At 56.0% G+C, this 20,035-nt stretch overlaps 1 protein-coding gene across 3 annotated transcripts; it reads right to left on the reverse strand.

Annotated features, from left to right (window-relative positions):
* Positions 1–3,325: 3,325 nt before the first annotated feature.
* On the reverse strand, positions 3,326–19,019 carry ACOT11 (acyl-CoA thioesterase 11). 3 transcript variants are annotated; one of them, XM_075097551.1, is made up of 17 exons: positions 18,740–19,019; positions 14,286–14,361; positions 12,559–12,757; positions 11,610–11,679; positions 8,331–8,391; positions 7,996–8,097; positions 7,335–7,470; positions 6,869–7,025; positions 6,388–6,507; positions 6,162–6,306; positions 5,217–5,272; positions 5,022–5,088; positions 4,865–4,948; positions 4,620–4,753; positions 4,111–4,242; positions 3,908–4,034; positions 3,326–3,804 (listed from the first exon to the last, which is right to left on the reverse strand). In XM_075097551.1, the coding sequence occupies exons 1-17, from the start codon at positions 18,760–18,762 to the stop codon at positions 3,649–3,651; spliced, it is 1,845 nt and encodes a 614-aa protein (XP_074953652.1). In that variant the 5' UTR covers positions 18,763–19,019; the 3' UTR covers positions 3,326–3,648. The 3 variants fall into 3 exon arrangements, with proteins under 3 accessions (XP_074953652.1, XP_074953653.1, XP_074953654.1); XM_075097552.1 differs by lacking the exon at positions 18,740–19,019 and adding an exon at positions 18,422–18,528; XM_075097553.1 differs by lacking the exon at positions 14,286–14,361 and having other exon boundaries at positions 18,740–18,867.
* Between the last annotated feature and the right edge of the window lie 1,016 nt (positions 19,020–20,035).

Here is a 20,035-nt window from a genome sequence, read left to right on the forward strand (position 1 = left end):
CCATACACTGACTAGGCTCAAACCCAGTCCTCAGACCCCTTATATCTTAGGGCAGGGCATTGCGTCAGCACCTGGTAACTGGCCATTTCAGGTGGACTTTCTGCAAAGTCCAGCCAAAGCCTGTCTAACCCCTGGCAGCAGAAAGTCAATAAAAGGGGAAAAGAAAAAGCCCTGACAAATACACCGGCCCATGCTGTGGCCATCAAAGAGGTCTCTTGGCCAGGGAAAAGTCCCCCTGTCTATAAACAGCAACATCTGCTTTCACACCTTAACCAAAAAGCCTGGGGACTCGAAGAAGCAGGGCCGGCTCCCAGGCTCACCCAGCTGCCATGGACCCCATGCCGGCACCAGCATGAGAGCATGGGCAGTGGTAGAGGAAAGGAGGCTTTGAAGGAGCTGCCTGCTCCACTACAAGGAGCGCTTTGGAAATAATTAAAACAAAGCTTCTGGGAGCAGCCCATCAATTCTGCTGCCTGCTTTATTCCTCCTCCTCCTCCCCTTGGCCAGCCGCCTTGAGGCATGAATTACAGTGAGGATAGCCTTGAGAGAGATGCTGCCATCTAATTACATCCCGCTCCCCCTGCAAAATAGATAAACATATGCTGTGTTTTTATATATCAATTCCTATGTATTTATTTAGGCATCTATAATATCAGGTCCTTGAAACCTTTTTATGATGGTAGCATCACATACTGGAGAAGCTGCTTGGATCCTACTGGGAGTGCTGGCCTGTAAATCCCCAGCTGTCTTCATGGCCTTTTCTTTGCTGAAAGCTTCTTGGCATTTCTGGGATGCTTCCCCACTCCATCCTCCGGCAGCCTCATCTCATCCACTGCATGATGGCAGGGGCCTGGGGAAGGGAGCCATGCTCCTTTGGTGGGGCTTTGTTCCCTGCATCATGCTGTGCAGGAAAGCAGCGATGGGTGCTGTGGGCAGCCGGCACAGAGCCCTCCCACTCCCAGGGTCCCAGATCCGCCTTTCCAAATCAATCGCCTCGGTGCAGGAATTAGCAGCCAAGAGCAGCAAGGCACATGGGCGCTTTCATGCACAGATGCTGCAGCCAGGAGGGCTGTTCAGAGCAGGGGGTAACACCCTGAAGGGATTTTAATTTTTAAGGGAAAAAGAAAAGTAGTGATTGATTACTAAATTGGCCCCAGAGTGGTGCATTTGGTGGGGAGGGCAAACAAGGGGCTCTGGGAAAGGTTGGTAAGGGCAAGCTGCTCCCAACAGGCTCCAGCGCACCCACCAGCAGGTCCCTCCTCCATGGGAGCTGGCTGTGGGATGAAGCAGTTAGAGGTGGGTGCTCCAGGGATGCTCCAAGCTGCCCAGTCCTGCTCTCCATACTCCCCTGTACCTGAGGGCCAGCAGACGCTGCAGGACTGCAATTTTTTCCCACCTGCACATAAGCCACTAGATGTTTCACACTGTTGCAGCTCCCTGTTGTGTCCCCTGGTCACTCCTGCTCCATCACCCTGCATGCCCAGGGACACAGCCAGGCCGGGGCAAGGCCTGACCATGGCCTCAGAACAGGAAAAAGCACAATACTTAAAGAGAAGCGGAGGTCAGTTAAAGTTTAATGCTCAGGCAAATACATCATCCCCTGCACTTAATCAAGCAGCAGCAATTTCTAATGATAAGTAGAAAGGATGGCTCACATCCCGGTGATAAAAAGGAGGATTGCTCCGAGTTTCAGGAGATAAGAGGGCTCTATAAAAGTTGAATGTTTTGTACCACATTCAGCTTGAGACAGCTTTATCTTGTAGCGATAGTACAGCAGGGGGAGGTCAGGGCAGAGCCGTGCCAGGCCTTGCACGGAGATGCTTATGATCTGAGTTATGGCACAGATTAGGATCTTATGGCCACAACCAGCTCCAGGGAGCGGAGCATCTGTGGGAGTGGGGCAAGCAGCTCCTTCTGCTTATAAACCAGCTGGGGAGTTTAGGTGGCAAAGCACCTTTCTAGGGACTGGTTGTTGCAGACAGGGAGAAAACACCTTGGGTGCCTGGAAAAGACCCTGTGCTCATTTTTGGTACCCCACAGTCTCATCTTGCCCTGAGCATGACATCACTGTTGCTTGCTCAAGCTTAAGCTCTGCAAAACCCTTTCTCTGGGTTAAGCACCTGGGGGCCTCTCTAGCAAAGGCAAGGAGGGCACTGCTGCCATTGAACCTGCTGTACCCATGGCTCTGTGTGCCCAAAGGGCTCATTCCCTTCCCAGTGGGAAGCAAGCCTTTCAAAAACCTCAACGCCATCGAGACACCTCTGGCTATGGGATCCAGGAAAGCCTGGGAGGGGGCTCTCAGCAGGCCTGTGGCTGAGGGCAAATGTCCCCTGGGGTGTGACAGATGAGTAGCACTTCCACTATCACTTGTGCTGCATTTTGGTGGCTTTCCCAGAGCACGTCAGGGAGGTTGGCAGCAAGGTCTTTGCAATGGTCCTAACCCCATCCTCTGCAGCTGTGGACATCTGCAAAACAGCTCCATGCTGTCATCAAAGCAGCTTGGGGGGAATGGGGAGGGAAACACCCCAGGAGGCACTCAGGTCATTAGCGCCCAGGGCAATTAGGGATGGCATCTGAAGCCTTTGAGGCTCTGGGCTTTGGCATCTGCCTGCAACCACTCTCCATGTTCTCTGCAGCCTTGCTCAGACTTAGGGAAACAAGGTTTGAGTTTGTCATTTTTTTTATTTTTCAGTGCCCCTGAGGCAGTTTGGTGTTCACGGCTTAAGGTGTTGATGCACCCAATGGATGGGGACAAGAGGCAGGCCCCCGGGTCTGTACGAGCCCATGCTGCCCCTGCCATGCTGGCAAGGCCTCCAGGCAGTTTCCAAAAGCCACTTGGAGTGGAAAACTTACTGACACCGGCCTTTCTGCAATGCATGGTCCTGCCTCAAAGGACCCCCACGTCTTCCTGAGCCCCAGACAGCAGCTCTCGGGGCGGGTGACCCTGAGCAGCCTGGGGAAGTAGCACCTGCCTGGGGTGTGCTGCGGGTGCGGGACCCCCACCCCACGCTTGCCAGCCGGGCCGCTACACAGCAAATCCCAGAGCAGACACTCACCCGGAGCACATATAGATATTGTTTTCCTTTTAATGCACCTTTATTGCCACTCCTTCCACAGCCCCATGGGGTGGGATTTCAGCCTGGTGGGAGCAGGGGCTGTTTGCAGCCCTGCCTGGGAAGAAGAGCAGCACCCGGCAGTTGCAGGGGGGCTCAGGATGCTCTGCCAGCTGCCTCTGCACCAGGGAGGGGTACGGCACCATCCCCTCATCACTGCCCCCTCTCTCCCTTTGCTGCTTCAAAGGAAACAAGCCTTCCCCATGAAGAAATAGTAAAAAAAAAAATATCTATTTTAGAAAGACTTTGGATTGTATAAAGATTCAAGTAGCATTAGATGAACTAGAAAACCAAGTCCTGTACATCAGCTTATAAAATTTCTAAATAAAAAAAAAAAAGGAAGAAGAAAAGACATGACATGTCAGTGCAAGGGGTGAGGCAGTAGAGTGATGCCCCTCCACCCCAGCCCCTGGGACCTCGCTTGGGCCAAAGCCCCCTGGGGAGACAGGGTCTGGGCACCACCATCCCATGCCCCCTTCCACCACGAAGGTGCACCCTCATCTGTCTGTCTGTCTGTCAGCAGGGTGCCATGGCTTTAGAGGTCCTGCAGCCGCACAATCAGGTCCTCCTTGTTCTTCAGCAGGAACTTTTCACAGGCTTTGAAGGTGGCGCAGAAGTTGGAGGACAGTCCCGCCACGTTGGTGGTGACGTAGTTGAGGTACCCCGGCGTAGCCTGGTTGTAGTAAGCCACCTGCGAGGCACAGGAGATGGTTAGTAGGGGCACGTGCAGAGGGAGGAGCCTCCCTGTTGTGGTGCAGTTGGCATGGCCCCGCAGCACGGCCACAGCATCCCACCTTGCTCATGTCCTCTGACTCCGGCCAAATGCAGAAACCCGAGCAGACTGTCTCCCCCCGTGTAAAGCCGGTGCTGGCGGGGTGGGTGGGCAGTGTCACCGACCGAAAGGCCACCACATAGGGGTCCCTGGGAAGGAGAGAGCCTGGTGAGCTGGCACAGCTCGGCCAGCATACAGTAGGGGGTTGGGGCTGGGGGCAGTTACCCCTTGCTGCAGGGTTTCCGTCGGGATGCTAGGATGACGAAGTCTTGCGGCTTATTCTCATGGCTGAGTGTCTGGCTCACCACATGGTAGATCATGTCATCATCATCTACTTGCTGGACAAGCTCAGCACTCCTGCAATGTGAGAGGAGACCTGTCACACCAGGAGAGACGAAGACCAGCCGTGGGGTAGCCATGGAAGGGACAATACCATCCCCAAAGAAACCCTGCTGTGGCCCCCAAGTCTGGGGGGGCATTTACAGCCCGCTATGGCACCCAAAATATCGTGGGGGACCCAAAATTGATGTTTTCTGCAGTGAAGTGCAACCATCAGCACAGATGGAGCCAGTGCTCCTGGGTACAGGGGTGCACAGTGAAAGGTCCCTAGGAGCAATCATGGCTCCGAGGTGAAACGCTTGCTCCCAGGAAAAGCCCAAAGCAGTGAGGTTTAAATTTAAGGATGTGGGTTTTGGAAAAGGCCAGGTGCCCCCCAGAAGCCCCGCAGCACTCACGCATAGTGGCTGTCCCACTCGTGCCGGCGCCGCAGGTCGGAGAGCAGGGAGAAGGCTTGGCCAGCAGCGATGCGGACCGACATCTCGATGCGGAAGGAGAGGAACTTGTCCTCCTCCAGTGTGTACATCCGCACCTCGGGGAGCACAGGGCATGGGCTGGGACACATTCACCACCACCAAGCCCCTGGGTTGCCCATGCTTTGGGGGCAAGAAGCACCTCGGGGGGAAGGAGCAGGGTTTAGTACCTTTTCCTTTTCTCTGGCGAGTACCCAGTTCGCTTTGGCTACGAGTGTCTTCAGCGCAGAGACATTGTTGTAGCTCAGATAAACCTGGAGCAGGGACAGCACGTCAGGGGCAGGAAGGGGGGCAGGAGGCAGTGACTCCCACAGGGCAGCACCCTACCTTGTTGCTTTGGTCCCAGGGCACAGAGAGCGGCACCTCGGCCTGTTTGCAGGAGATGATGTATTTTCTGCAAGAATGGAACAATTTCCCATATGGTGGGATAGAAACCACCCACAGACTGTCCTGGTACTCTAGTGCTGAGACCCCCTTTTCTTCTTTCTCCTTCCCCACATCCCACTCGTTTTTTCCACTCACCGGTCCAGCCGAATTTTTTTCCTAGCACTGGCTTCTCTGTACCTCCTCTCTCCATCCTGATAAAAGGTAAAAGCATATTAGGTTAATAGGAAACAGAGGGGAAAAAAAACCCCACAGATATCTTTCTGGGAAAGGGCAAAACGTTCAGCAGCAAAAAGCCCCTGTGCTGACCAGCAGACATCCCAACTATGCTGGCAGTGGTGGTTAGTGATTAACCGTGAGCTATTTCAGCATCCTACAGTGCGCTGTGATCAAGCAAGTACTGTGGCTGCAGGGCTGCAAACAGCCATTGAAACACAAATTGCATCCCCTGGCACATGCAAATATCCCCTCCCGGCAAATAAAAACCCCAAAAGAAGCAGCTTATTTCAAAGAAAGCAATAGCACAGTGCTTTAAAGCAGGCTCCGGCCATGAGGTGCTGTCCTGCAGGGTGGAAGAAGAGTCCTAGTTTTAAGGTATCAAAAATATCAGGTAGGTGGGCACAGATAAGCCACGAGGAAAGTGACACCATCACTTGCTCCCACTATGATGTGCCCCACGACACATGGGTGTTTGCTTCGCTGCTGTGCTCACATGACAAATTTTCTTAAATATTTGGATCCAAGCAAATTATGGATTAGGATGCTTTGAAAGGTAAAAACAACCTAAGAAGTTTTCCTTCTCTCCCCTAAATTTTAGAAAAGATGAGCTTGAACTTGCAGGCAATATTCTGTTAAGCCTTGCATGGCTAATACATCTCCATCTCTGCATGGGCAAGTGTTTTATTTTATTATTAGTTATACCAAGCAATCCATTTAATTCACTTGCTATCAAGCAATTTAATTTCCATCATCATAAAACTGCATTTGTTTTGCTGTGAATCCAAGAGCCTTTCAGGACTAAGTGTGATTCCTGGGGGTCCCATGCCACCGCCATGGGGAGAAGTCAGCCCTGCCCATCCTTACCCCCGGCTCAGGTGCCACCATTGGCAGGTTGCAGGGCCGGCCCCCCTGGTCCAGCACCACGAAGGTCATGAAGGCGCTGTTGATGTGCCTTCGGCTGATGGACATCTCCTGATCGTATGCCTCGGCGCAGACCCCCACCTCCATGCTGGGCAGGAGAGAAGAAGGGGTGAGCATGCGGAGAGCCACTGGAAGGGTGGGATGGGGACACCACACTGCTGGCACCCACCTGTTTTTGAAGGCATTGTTGACGATGGCTTTGAGCACCAGGCGGTCCCCAACTTGTGATGGTCCCCGAAAATGGAACATCTCAATGGCCCGCAGTGTGGGATGGGCACGGCACAGCCGGCTGCAGGGGGCAGGTGTTAACCCCCAGCTCTGGCACCCTGGAAGCCTCACACACCCTTCCCAACCCACCCAGAGCTGAGGAGACCCCAAAAAATGTCACCCCTGGATTTCAACTGCCAAAATCAGCCATGAGAAGGGACAATAAGCAGACTGTGGTGAGTGTGAACCGTTCCCTGGGGTCCTCCAGCACCATGCACCCATGGGACTCCCTGTACAGCACTGCTCAAGGATGATATGCTGGCGACCATCCCTTTGGAGGGTCCCTACAACGTGGCTATGGCCTGACACGGCTGGAGCCACCCTGGCTGTGTGTCATCTCCAGGCATGCCCTCCCTCTGGCCCCTGAATCCCCGTCAGGTCACCTGGCTGCGATGGTGGCCACATTCTCCATCCAGGCCATGATCTGCCCACCAAAAGTATTGCCCTGATGGTTGGCATGTGGGGGCAGCACCAGCTCCACACTCTCTACCCGTGTCTTCTCCGCCGGCACCGCTGCGCTGCCATCCCGCGTCTCCAGCTCTGCCGCGGGGGGAGAACAGGGTTCAGCATTCCAGCCAGTCAGTGGGACCCCCACTCCTGGCACCCCACCAGCCCTTGCCTCCTCTCCCCATTGATGCATCCTCCCACTGCATCGAACCCCCCACATGTCCTGGCTTGGGAGTCCATGGTGGTGGGGTTGATCCCTTCCCCTCCATGGCCAGGGCATTCCCAAACCTCCACGGTGGTCACCACTTTTCTCCCCACAGCAACCCAACGAGGAAGGAGGATGTCAGCAATGGGTGTTGGGGCTGTTTTGGGGCTGGAAGCCTTGGCTGTGGGACACAGTACCGGTTTCACAGGGGCTGCGGGTGAGGAGGTCCTTGAGGGTGTCCTTGTGGACCAGCCGCATGCGGCGGCGCTCAGCGGCAATGCTGTACTCTGTCTTCTCCTCCTCTGTCTGTGGGGTCAGTGGCTTCAGCTTCACCTGCAAAGGGTACATGGGCAGAGAACAGTCCTACTGTGAGAGAAGTCAGGGCTCCTTCAGGCAGCAGCACACCTCCTATAGCACAGTACATACCACCATGTGTGCTGGAGCCAGCTGCGCTCCCCTCCTGGGTTATATTATAGCTGCTCACGGAGGGGCCAGAGGGCAAATGGCTCCTACAACTGGATAGGGATCCCCTGGGAGGTGCCAATGCTAAGGAGCCACCCTGCAGTGCCAGGGAGGGAGGTACGTCCCTGCCCTTTCCGGGTACAAAGGAGGGGAGAGTAGCAGTGGGCAGGTGCCCAGAGCAGGGCTAAGGGCCTTGGCACCCCACTGTGCACTTGGCACTCCATACAGGGGTAAGAGATCACTGACCCGATCATGTGCAGACAGCCACAAAGCAACAGCACATGCTGTGACAGAAAGCTGGGCCTGGCACAGGTCATCTCTCCCCAGAGAGGCCATTTCGCCGCTGCCTCTGCACCGGGGCTGACCAAGCCCTCACAGCCACCGGCCACCACTCACCTTGCTGCCAGAGGGGCCCTGCGCCACGAAGGTGGCGTACGCCTTGCAGATGCTGCAATGCTTCCCGCTGCACAGGTCCTCGTAGCTCACCTGGATGCCCACCTGAGAGAGGGCACAGCACACCTGAGAGCTGACTCTGCTCCCCAGGGACCCACATCCCACCAAGCACAGCAGGATGAGACAGATATGCAGGATCGAAGCTGGAAACCGCGGGAGGATTTGGGTATTTTGCATTTGGCTGCAGTGAATGGGTGTGCACAGCTGGCAGGGATGGGCACGTGGTGAAGGGGATAGGAGCAGGGCCAGCAAGTGAAGGCGTGGGGTGGCACACCAACCTCCATGCTGGAGTTAAAGGCTCGGTTTACTTTGGCTTTGATGTTCACAACTTGCCCGACACTGAAAAACAGAAAGAGGAGAAAGTGTGCAGGGTTTACCAGGGGAAGACGGCCTGCAGTCCACGGCTCAGCGGCTCCCCACCGAGGTGCCATGGTGTTACAGCTCACCACCCACTGCAGTAGCAGCTGCCTGGGACAGTGGGGACATGCTGGGATGGCCAGCAGGACATGGGAACGGCCACTCTCAAGACATGGGACCCCACAGGTGTCCAGCCCGGCAGTGAGATGTCACCCCTGAGCAACTGCATGCAAACAGGTCCCCAGGTCTGGGATGCTGCTGGGACACCTGAGAGGTGCAGAGGTGCCTGAGTCTTGCTTGGCACCCCCCACCATGCGGGCATGCACGCTTTCACCAGAGCAAACGGCTCCTCCAGCCTTGCATGTGCTGTCCTGCACAATGGGGGCACCCATGGGGCCTCCCCACGGGCCCTTGGCTGGCGGCAGCAGCAGCCCAAAAGCTGCAGGCATGTTGACTGCTCCTGTTCTTCCTCTCTCCAGGGCCTCCCAGTAATGGATGCCTTGGGATACTGGGAGATGGCGGGAGGCAAGATCTGGCCAGGGGCATTTTGCAAGATCTCTCACATGAAACATCTGCTGGCAGCAAACTGCTCCTTGCAGAGCCCAGGAGCCCTCCTCTGGGCCTTCAGTAGGCTTCAGAGTAAATGCACAGACAGCTTCAGCTCTGCAGCCTAAACTACTCCAGACTGGTACCGACCAAATGAGCAAATGCAGCTTATTGGCAACACCAACAGCAGAGACTTTAACAAATGCATTATTAAATCAGAAATATTCCTCATTCCCTACAAGTGACGCATGCTAGAAAAGTCAGTAGAAAAATAAAACCTATAATGCCACACCTGTTGAAACTGCAGGTTTGCACCATAGAGGGCTCAAAACCAGAAGCAAGGAAGAGTCAGCATGTGCTTTGGCACTGTAACTTCCCCCCTTGCCCCCACGCATGACTTCTGGCTCTAAATGACCATGATCATCTTGGCTACTCAACACACTTTGCACGTTGGCTCTGGCTGGAGCAGGGGCAGCATGAGGCTGTGACAGTGCCTCTGGGCATTCCCTGGCATGGACCCTAGGGCCCAGTGGCAACTCTGCACCCACTGCAGCATGCCAAAATGTTAGCGGGGTTACATGAGCAGCCTCCGTGCACCTTCCAGGCCCTGTGGCGTCAATGGGGTTAATGCTCCCAACTCACGGCAGCGCTGCATTAGGCCAGCTGCTCTAGGGCTGCAAACATCCGTACCAGACACCGCTCTTCCCGTCCCGCTGCCCAGGAGGGTTTATATACAGCTGGCTGGTGCGAAAAGAAAAAGCAAAATGTGGGGAGAGGGTTAGAGATGAAGGAAGCGGTGGCATGGTGAGCCTGGAGAATGGATGCTCTGGCTGGGTTTGCAGTGAGGGGAGTGCAAGGCAGGGGTCTGGGCTGTCAGCTTGGCAGTCCCATCTGTCTATATTACAGCCCCAAAAATGCTTTATCCTCTCTGTCCTTATCAAATGGCACAAGCCAGTGCCATAAAAGCCACATGAATCCATGTGAAATCCTCTCAGGAGGCTGCACTTGCACACAGCAGGACTGAAGAATGGGGAGCATCTGATGCCCAGCTGATGAGTTTTTAAGTCAGTGCTGTTTTGGGGTCTCCTCTGTGCCCCCCAGCACCCACAGCCTTTCCCTGCCCAAGGGGGTCTCTCCCTTGCAGTGTGAGGGTGACAGAAAGCACAACCAGCCAGGCAAGGAGGAGAGCAGCCGGCAAACACTGCCCAACACTCCTCTGCCTTCAAACAGCTCTGCAGGAAATCCCTGACAGGCTCCTCACTTGGAGTATTAAGTTGGACCACAGCAAGCAGGATCTAAGCCAGGAGCAGCATAAATTCCCTGACCCCTTGGAGTGAGGCCCAGCTCACCCCTGAGGAGGGGCAAATGCCTTGCAGAGCTTGTTTTAGTGTTCCAGAGCGGGACTCAGGTCCATCCTCCTGCTTCCAAAACCTAGAGGGGAAAGCTTCCCAGGCAAAGCTGCCCCAGGAGCTGTAGCCATGCAGTGTTGGGCATGGCACCCACTGAGCCTGCTCAGTGCAGGGCATTGACCTTGACGGTGCCAACCCAAGGGGCACCCCAGCCTCTGCCAGTGTTTTGCCGACCCACCAGCGCTGCAGCATCTGATGTGAGATGGAAAAACTGGGAGTTTAACATTTCCTGTGGATGACGGTGAAATCAAAGAGCAAGTTGGACTTCTTGGCACCAAACAAATCAGCCAACAGCCTGGGACCCCAACGCCAGCCCTGGGCACCCACAGCTAGTCCCTGTCCTCAGTGAGCAGACATGCACAGTGGGGAGCTCCTAGGCAGCATGGATCCTTTGTGGCATGGCTTGCTTGTCTGGGCCTGCCTTCAGCCAGCAGGTCCCCAAGGGATGGGGGTGCCAAAAACCCCTCTGCCATCAGGCTCTGCAGGCACCTTTGCAGGTGCCAAAACACCCATGGAGCCCCCTGAGATGGTACCCAGGGGGTGAGCAGATGGGCATCCCCCTGCACCGGGGGGCATGGGGGCTCTGAGAGACGAGTAACAGTGGGTGGCAGCACCTGGGCTTACCAGGGGTGGTAAGGGAGGAGACCACCTTGGGCATGTAAGACCTACACCATGTGGGAATGCTTATGTTGTCCCCTGCAACGTGGCAGTCCAGGGGCTGTGCACATTGGGGTGGGCACCTCTGCTGAGGCAGTGCCCAAGGGGATGCCAGGACAAGCCTGGGAGGGGATTTTGGCTGGGCAAAGCTCAGCATCTCACAAAGCGATGCTCAAGGAGGTCCCACTCCTCCCAGCACCCAGTGGGTGGGTGAGCTCCACCGCATGCCAGCCACCCACATGGCTGCTACAGAGGCACGATTCACAAGATTTAAGTTTTCCAGAGCGCTAAGTGAGAGTTGTTTCTTGAACAAAGCTAGGGAGGAGCTGGGGTCAGGGGAAATACCGGGAAGCCAACACAGCAGGAGCTCCCGAGCAACCAGACAGCAGATAAATCAGAGCAGACAGTCAGTCCGCAGCCTCGCGGCAGAGTCAGAGCCTTAATCCCTGGCTTCCCTGTGAGCCTGGCTCTGCCACTGCATCTCCTCCCTGTCCCAGCTCTGGCCCCACCATCCCCATTGCACCCAGCAGATGAGCAAAACCCATTTGCCTCCCCCATGCATGCCCCACTGGAGAGCAGAGTACTTACCTAATGGTATGCTCAAAATAGATATCATCCATGGAAGCCGTGACGCACGGGCAGCCAGCATGTCTCTCGGCTGGAAAGGAAAAACAAACTGCATCAGCTACCTGCAGCAACATGCCAAGCATGCGAGGGACACACACGCTCCCCCGCCCCACAGCTGCCGCCTTGGGGCTGGTGACACCGGTGAAATCCCGGCTGGCATTCCTTTCCCTGCCTGCCTTGTTTGCAGGGAATGAGAGCAGGGTTTGGGGTTTCTGCACCCTGTAGCAGTGTGGGTTTGCAGGTGTTTTAAGGGTTTGGAGGTTGTGCTGTAACTAGGAGGCCTGCCCTGCTGTTTGCCTTCCCTCAATGCTTTCAGCCGCTGTGGGGACGTACAGGCAGCTGATATCATCTCCCTGTGCACAGCAAATATTTTAAAGCCGTCTTGCCGTTCTGGCTTTCCCCTGGGACTCCAGGATCCTCAAGCAGCAAAATTGCCCTGGGAACCTCATCAAACTGCAATACTGCATCCATTTACCTTTCCCCATGCTTGGCAACCATGGTGCACTTGGCAGAATGAGCTTCTCACTGAGTGGAGGAGCTCAGCCCCGTCCGGCAGAGCTCTCTGGCTGCTGCTGAGATGCCAGGGACATCACCAGCTGGGTCTCCCCATGCCTTTTGCACCAGGCAAGGAAAAGGGCAGCATTTGGGAAGAAGCAGCTGTCAATTTTCATCTGACCCTGAGCAAACGTGCGTGCTGGAGTGCACATCTCCTCCCCCTCTCATCCTGCTCCCGTTCAGCCTCTAATTACTCAGCAAAATGGCATGACTCAGGTCCCCAGCTGGCGTCAGCTCTGAGGGACTGCACTGGACTGCTGGGCACACCTCTGATAATCCAGCTCCTGAGGACGCTACCAGGTCCCTTCCCGCCCGGCCTGGTGTGACGATGGTTTGGTGGGAGAAGATGGCTTACCAGAGAGGCAGGCGGCCGTGTCGATCCACTTGAGCAGCTGGCTGGTGCTGAGCTCACCGCGGTGGTTGGTGTGGCAGGGCAGCACCAGCTGGCTCATCTGCACCTCAGTGGGATTGCGGGTGGGCAAGGGGCTCGCCATGGCCCCCGGTACCTCCTCCTGTTCCCCTGGCTCCTGGGCACGTGGCGGAGAGGTTGAGCCCTGTGGAGAACAAGAGTTCCATTTACCCAAATGGGAGGAAAATCCCTGAGAAAACAGTGACCCAAGCAGCCCCCCTCGCCACGCAGAGCCGGTGGGAATACCTGTCCTGCACAGCCCTGGGCACCACCGAAGCCTACCCAGCCCTTGCCAAAGACGTGATGTCCACAGCCAAAAGGAAAAAATATCCCTCTAAAAAGAGCTCTGTGGGTGATCACTGCATGTTTCCAGGCCGCATATCACCCAGCCCCACCACTTCCTCCCAAAAAACCATGCAAACCCCTTTCCCAAAGTCAATCAATTCTCTGGGAAGGAATTTTGCTCCCCCGACACTTTTATTTTTAGGATGCCACAGCAAAGGGTGGTTTTGCGCTCCCAGGGCTTGCACCCAGGGTTGGGCAGGCAGCAATGCTCCACACCTTCCACCAACACCCCCCTTGCCAAAGGAAACACTGAAAGCAGTTTTTCCTGGCTGGTGCAAGCAGAGGGTGGGAAAGCATCCTCGGTTTGGGGTTGTTTGCGCAGTTAAATACAGTCCTTACAGGCTTTGCGGTTTGCTGGGCACAGAGCTCCTCCTGCCTGCCACCCCGGCGGGAGGTGGGTTGGAAGAGAGAAGCTGGTATTGTGACTGTGCTGACAAAAAAATATCTGATTAGATGTCAAGTGAGCCGTGTTACACAAGGGGTGAACTCAGTTAGCCCGGTGAGTAATTGAGGAGACATGAGGAGCCATCTGGGCTTCGTTACAGCCCTTCCTTCCGCTTTCTGCTCCCACTGTGGCTCCCATTTACAGGACTTGTTGCAAGAGCCCCATTGCAGCAGCTTCTTTGCCCTTTGGTTTGCCCGGCTTCTTTTAAAAATGGGTTTATGCTGAAAATGAAGCTTTCCCGGCTACTCCAGGCTCACCGCCTCTTGGAATTGCATTTTTCTCTAGCGGGTCTAACCTCTGTTTCCATAGCTACTGGTACATGACATCCCAGGAACGGCACAAACCTCGGCTTAGCACAGACAGTGACGAAGACAGCAAGCCAAGGTTATGGCAAAGGGCCCCCCATCCCATGGTGAGACAGACCCCTGGCTACCAGAGCCCCTCCAGTGGGCTCCAAACCCCTTTGTGAACCTCCCAGGCTGTTTCCCAACATGCTGAGGTGCCCACACGAGTACCACGGAGCTATTTCAGGAAGCTGGCAGGCTCTGGGGCACAAGCCAGCAATGCAAATTGCTCCAAAGCCTCCTGCTGCAAAGTGAGCAGTCAGCCTGGCCAGAGCTCCCACCGTTCATTTTCCTGGCGCTTGCCATTTCTAAATTTTAGGGAAAAAGCTGGCACCCCGTGGGAACGGCCCTGACCCTGCAGTAGTCAGCAAGAGGCAGGGGATGCTAATGGGGAACACGTGGGGAGCAGACACAGGCGGAGCCAGTGCAGAGCTGGAGGCAGCTCCCAGCACGGCGTGGCACCTGCCTGGCACAGCCTTGGTTAGTAGCCGTCGGCACAATGGGGAACCCTGGGGTTAGTTGCACAGCACGGGGAGTACCTGGAGGCCATTGCAACAGAAGCTCAAGATATCTTCAGGGACTACAATATTGCCCTTGACCATTTTTAAGAGACACCTGGAAAGGAGAAGAGTAGCTCCAGTTACAGCAGGACCAGCAGAGCCGGAGTGGAGGACGCCTGCGGCTGTCCCCCAGCAGGAACAAGGCAGCGTGTGTGGCGGGCGCCGCAGAGCCACTGTCTGCTACAGCCACCTGCACGGCAGGTTGTCACACCCTGTCCCCGTGCCCCACACTGACGTCCCTCCCCATGCCACCAGCCTCTCGCCAGCACCTATCAGAGGAGCTGCCAGAGCTGAAACAGAGCAGGGCAGACCTGGGGATGGTGCCTGCCATTCCTCAGGGGTCAGGTCCAGTGCTTGCTGGATGGAAAGGATCCCAGCTATTTTGGGGTGCTGGACCAAGCCCAAGGTGCGGTGCCGTGGCACATCCTTTGATCAGTGATGCTGTGTCAATACTTTCCATGTCGCTAGATGTGACAGAGGGCTGTGTCTTGTAGCTCCCCGGCCAGCGCAGTGACACCACCACAGTCACAAGACTGCTGGGAGCATATTTTTGGCAGTGGGCTGTGCACGGGTGGCACCGGGGGCAGCAAATGAGAAGCGCCAGTTGCCGGCAACGCCACTGCACTCTGCACTGGCCCCTCTGCCTGCGAAGCTCTGGCATCCTCCAAGGGCATTGTGTGCCCTTGGGTGCCCGTGGACTCCCCAGCCACATGCACTGTGACTGGGTCCTGGCTGGACATGGTGGTGCATTGCAAGGAAAGACAGCATGGAAGCTGCAGCAAAAACAAGAGGAAGAGGCCTTATATTTACAGTTTGCTTCTAAACACAACACTGACGGGCCCCTTGGCATGCCCTCAGCTGTCCCAGAAAACATCCTGCTCCTGCACGGGTCTAACCACGCTGCCAGAGGCAGCAGCTCCTTCCCCACAGCGTGGGACTGACCAACTTTGGCACAGGGTCAAAAAGTGGAAGCTGTAGATTTGCCTTCTGTACCGTCAGCCCTTCACGGGAGCATGGCATGGTGCGCACCCATTGTGGTTGGTATGAAATGAGGGTGCTCAGAGCACTGATGGATGCAAACAGTACCACTCAGCCTTTCAAAGCCTCCCACCCCTGCCTCAGTGGCACTGGGCTTTGCTTTCCCCAGCCCCACAACTTCTCCCGGCTTGCTGTTGAGGCCTGGGAGCTTGCTTATGGCTCACCCACCCCTGCAAGAGCCCAGTGCAAGAATTACTCTCCTGTTTAGCAAGCTGGATTTGCTCCCTGGGTTTATTTTATTGCAGACACAAGGTGGTGGCAGTGGCCAGTGGTGGCCCTGTCACACCCCACGGCTGCCAGCCACAGCAGCCAACACTGGGGGCACGCGGCTGGGGCTGTACCTCAGAAACCCAAACCGGCTCCTGGCTTTGCAGTGTCACCTTGTACCCTAGGCTGGGTTAGCAGGAGGGAGAAAAAAAAGAGCTGTCTGCTTTGCATCCATCACACACACACTATTTTCAAGGTGGCCCCAGCCCATGCTCCCACCCTGGAGCACAGGGCTCTGCCTGGGGAAGGGGAGCACCCCAGCCACATGTCGCAAACATGCTCCAGAGACCCAGAACCATTCAGTCAGTGGGTATTTATAGAGTATACGGTTATCGAAACTAAGCGAGCAAGTGTCTGTCCTCATTAAAATCTTCAGCCTCACTCAACTGTCACATTTTTAAAGCTGTTGACTGATGCAGCCCTCAGGTCACCATGGCAACGGGATGCAGTACCCAGGCGATGATGCTCTTACTCTGTCACCCCTCGAGTGACCCACTTCTACCCAAAAAAAAAAGTTTACATTAGAAAAAAACCCCTTCCAGACTAATCTTTTTCTTGCCTCCTGCCACGCTTGCTTCCTGCACTGCTGAAGGCATAAGAAGCCTGCAGAGCAAATGGGGGGGGGCATGGAGGGGGACACACCCCAATAGCTCCACAAATATGGAGAAGAGGGACCCCGTGACACTCCACTTTTCTCCCATATCCCAGCAGGGGCTTCTCCCAAGTGCCAAAGCACCCACAAGCTCCAGGGATGGTCTCTGTTGCTGATTGGGTGCTGGCCTCTTAGAAAATCACTGGGGGACCATCAGCCCAGGGACCCTCCATTGCAAAACCCCCCTTGGGTCCCACAGCCCCCAGGACACTGCTGGATGGGGATGCAGGAGAGTGCATTCCCCTCAAATCCTTGAGTCTGTGGAAGTGGGGTGTTTTGTTTAGCCACCCCCTAAGGAGCAGATGGGAAGGAGGGGCAAGGGTAAAACCAGGGTGGGGGTCCCAGGTGCCGGGCTGCAGAGTGCTCTGGGCAGAGTGGGGCAGTCCCATGCCTCAGGCTGCCCCCGTCTGCTCTCCGAAGGTCTCCCACTCCCCTTCCGCCACCTCCTGAATGCATAAGCCCTGTTTTCCCTCACCTGGCTCTGGTCTCCTACCCCTACTTCAGCCCCTCAGCACATCCTTACCCTTTCCTGGGTATATTTAAAGAAAAAAGCAGAGGGTAAGGAGGGGAGGAAAGTGGCGACAATGAAGTTCTCATGGGGGATTATTGGTGTATAATTGAGCAATATCCATGGTAACAAGCAAATCTGCACGCATTAAAAAATTAACCTGACCTACTTTGGGAAATTCTACCATCTCGACAGGGCAGCAAGGGCTATCCTTCCTCCAAGACTTGGCTCACAAGTCCCACTGCCAGCAGCGGCAAAGCCTCAGTGGCTGGGGACAGGGTGGGCAGGACATACGCAAGGGCAGGTGTCCCCTCCAGTGGGAGCCCCACCAGCCAGTGGCAGAAGAGATGTCCATCCCAGCTCAGCTCCATCACCCCATGCTGGCAGAGATGGAGCAGGGCCCCCAGGATGAGACCTGGAGCACTTGCTCAGGTGTGGGATATGAGGTGCTGGCTGCTTTGTGGGGCCATCAGAGTGGTGGTCCCACTGGGATGAGGAACCAAATTACTTGGTCATGGCACAGATGGTGAGGAGATACAGAAGCCTCCTGTGGCAGGTATCAGCAGGACCAGAAGAAAGGCCAGGGTGCCCTGGGAGCAGTAATTTTGGGACCACACGTCATGCTTTCCCTAATTTCATGGAGCAAAGCAAGGCATGGGGCCAGGAAAGTGCAAACCGAGGGCCCAAGTCAGCAGGAGGCCACGAGGACTGTCCCCTTCGCAAGGGGCCACTGATTTTACATCTGCTGGCAGCAGAAACCTTCGCTCAGAGTGAGCACAGCGGGAACCCCTCCAGTCCCTTCACATTCCTCTCCACCACCCAGTTCAATGCTAGGTGAAGCTTCCCCAGCCCTGGCTGTGCCTGCAGACCCCAGCCTCATCCATGTCCCTGCCCAGCCACTCTCTGCAGCTCCAGGGAGGCTCCTGGGAAGGTTGGCACCAGTTTGCCAGCACAGGGGCAAAGTTGCCCCAGGGAGTGTCCCAGGGGACAAAGGTCCCCTGGCACTGCTGCCTCCAGACCATGGGCAGATCAAAGCCATATATCATCCTGTTAGGGCCGCAAACACCACCAGGGCCAAAATTCACAAGTGTGAAACAACAGCATTGCCCAGCCCATGCACCTTTGCCCTGCCTCCCACGGCTTCCCCAGGGAGGAGACTGCTGTAGCATCCAGACCACCAAGGTTGAGACCACCACAGTCAAGCCCACCAAGTGGGAGACCACCATAGTGGAGATCACCACAGTCGAGACCACCATGGTTGAGACCACCAGAGTGGAGACCACCACAGTGGAGACCATGATGGTGCAGTGTTCTCCACCCTGGTGGTCTCCACCCTGGTGGTCTCAATCGTGGTGGTCACCATGGTTGAGACCACCTCAGTCAAGGCTACCAAGGCAGAGACCACCACAGCATCGTGCCACCCACTTCGTCTGGCCACCCACGCTTCCCCAGCCAGCCCCGACACATCCCTCTGCCCTCCCCATGAAACCTGTATTCCCAGCAGCCCTGTGCCCACGCTTCCCAAATATCTGCCCACCCTTTTAAGTGAAAAAAGGATGATTCAAGCCAACCCCCACTCCCCAGCATCCCTCCCAACACACCCAGAAAGCCCCAGGGGGCGGGGGGGGGGGGGATGTTGCTAGCTCTCACCCGCTGTCCCCATTGCAGCCAGAGGGAGGGTGTCACAGTCCCCTTGGTGAGCCACCGATGCCAACCACGATGGAGCTGTGGCACAGCTCACTGTAAACCCCAAGAGCAAGAGGGCATCACCCAGGCAAGCAGGTGGGGCCCAAGGGGCTTTCACCCCCCCCGCAGAGCCGCCCAGCACCGACACAAGCCAGAACAAGCCACTGCTCCACTACTGGGTGTGGAAGTCTCTGCAGCAGTGCTGGACGCTGGCTCCGGCTCGCCCAGCCCCGGGGTCCCCCCACCTTGTCCCATCGTCCCCAGTCCCCAACTGGCCCTCACCTCAGCCAGAAGAAGCTGAGCATTTGCAGGCGGCAGCAAGGCGATGGGTGGCTCAGAGGAGAAGCGTCCAGACACCTGCGCGCATGGCCGGCATCGGGCGCGGGCGTCGAGGCCAGGGCTGGCGCAGGGCCCTGGGATGGGGCCAGTGCACACCCCCTGCTTCCTTAAATATAGTCACGCATAACTTTTCTTAAGGTAGCGCTTGGCAAATCTGCTCTTGTCCAGAAAATGGCTGGCGCTCCGGAGGTTTGCCGATTGGAGCTGATATTCTGCCGCAGGAGCGAACGCACCGGGCCAGCGGCAGAGCCAGGGAGTGCGGCGGAAGGGCTGGCATGGCGCCAACAGCTCTGCGGAGCGGGGCGCAGCTGGTTTCCTTCCATCTCTCCCCAGCGAGCAGCCCCTGAGATGGGGTCCCGGGTCCCCTGCCCAGCCCCACATATCATCTCCCCTTCTACCCCCATCACCTCAGCAAGGGGAACAGGGGTGCCTGGCTGCCCCCCCCACCCCCCCTCAGTACTGACAGCACCACATCAGCACCAGGCTCTTCCCCACCACAGTTAAACCTGCCTGAAAATATTTGTTTTTTCCCCAGAGCCACAGGCATGGACGCCAGGCTAGCTGGCCGGGAAAGCCTCTGCAAACTTCTCCGGAGCCACTCCAGTCCCCACAGCCACTCCCTGGCCCTGCTGCCTTTGAACAACCTCTAACAGGGCTTATAATAAAAACCTTTGGTTTTTTATAACAAGGAAATAAAATGCAAATTGCCGTGTCACCGCATTAACAATACAGCCTATTGGGGATTTTGGGAGACGTTGTTCTATTTGTATTTTATTTACGCACTTTTAGAAGTGAATCTTGGTAATTGATGTACAAGAGGCTGATCAAAGCTCCTTACAGGCACAGGCAGCACAAACACTGCCATTGGACATCCAGCAGTGAAATAATTGAACAAATTCAACAGGAAATAAGGCCTCATTTTTTCGGTAAACAAGAATAACAAAGTTCTGGAACAGAGCAAACGCTCGTGGCAGGCACCAAGCAACAGTATCTGGTGCGGTGGGTGCTGCCCCTGCAGTGCTGGGGCCTCAGCAACCCAAATTTTAGGCTTGACATGGGAAATGCTCATCAGAATTCTAGACCCAGGTACAGGTGAGGCAGAACAGGTTGGTACCTCTGCGAACGGGGCAGGGATCGAGCTGGTGGCCCAGCCTGGGGTGATGCTCACCCACAAAGGGTCAGGAGCCTTTGGGGGATGGAGAAGGCAGCGCCTCACCGGGTGATTGATCCAAGTGCTGT

The sequence above is a fragment of the Phalacrocorax aristotelis genome, chromosome 6 (assembly GCF_949628215.1).
Source record: "Phalacrocorax aristotelis chromosome 6, bGulAri2.1, whole genome shotgun sequence".
Classification (NCBI taxonomy): domain Eukaryota; kingdom Metazoa; phylum Chordata; class Aves; order Suliformes; family Phalacrocoracidae; genus Phalacrocorax; species Phalacrocorax aristotelis.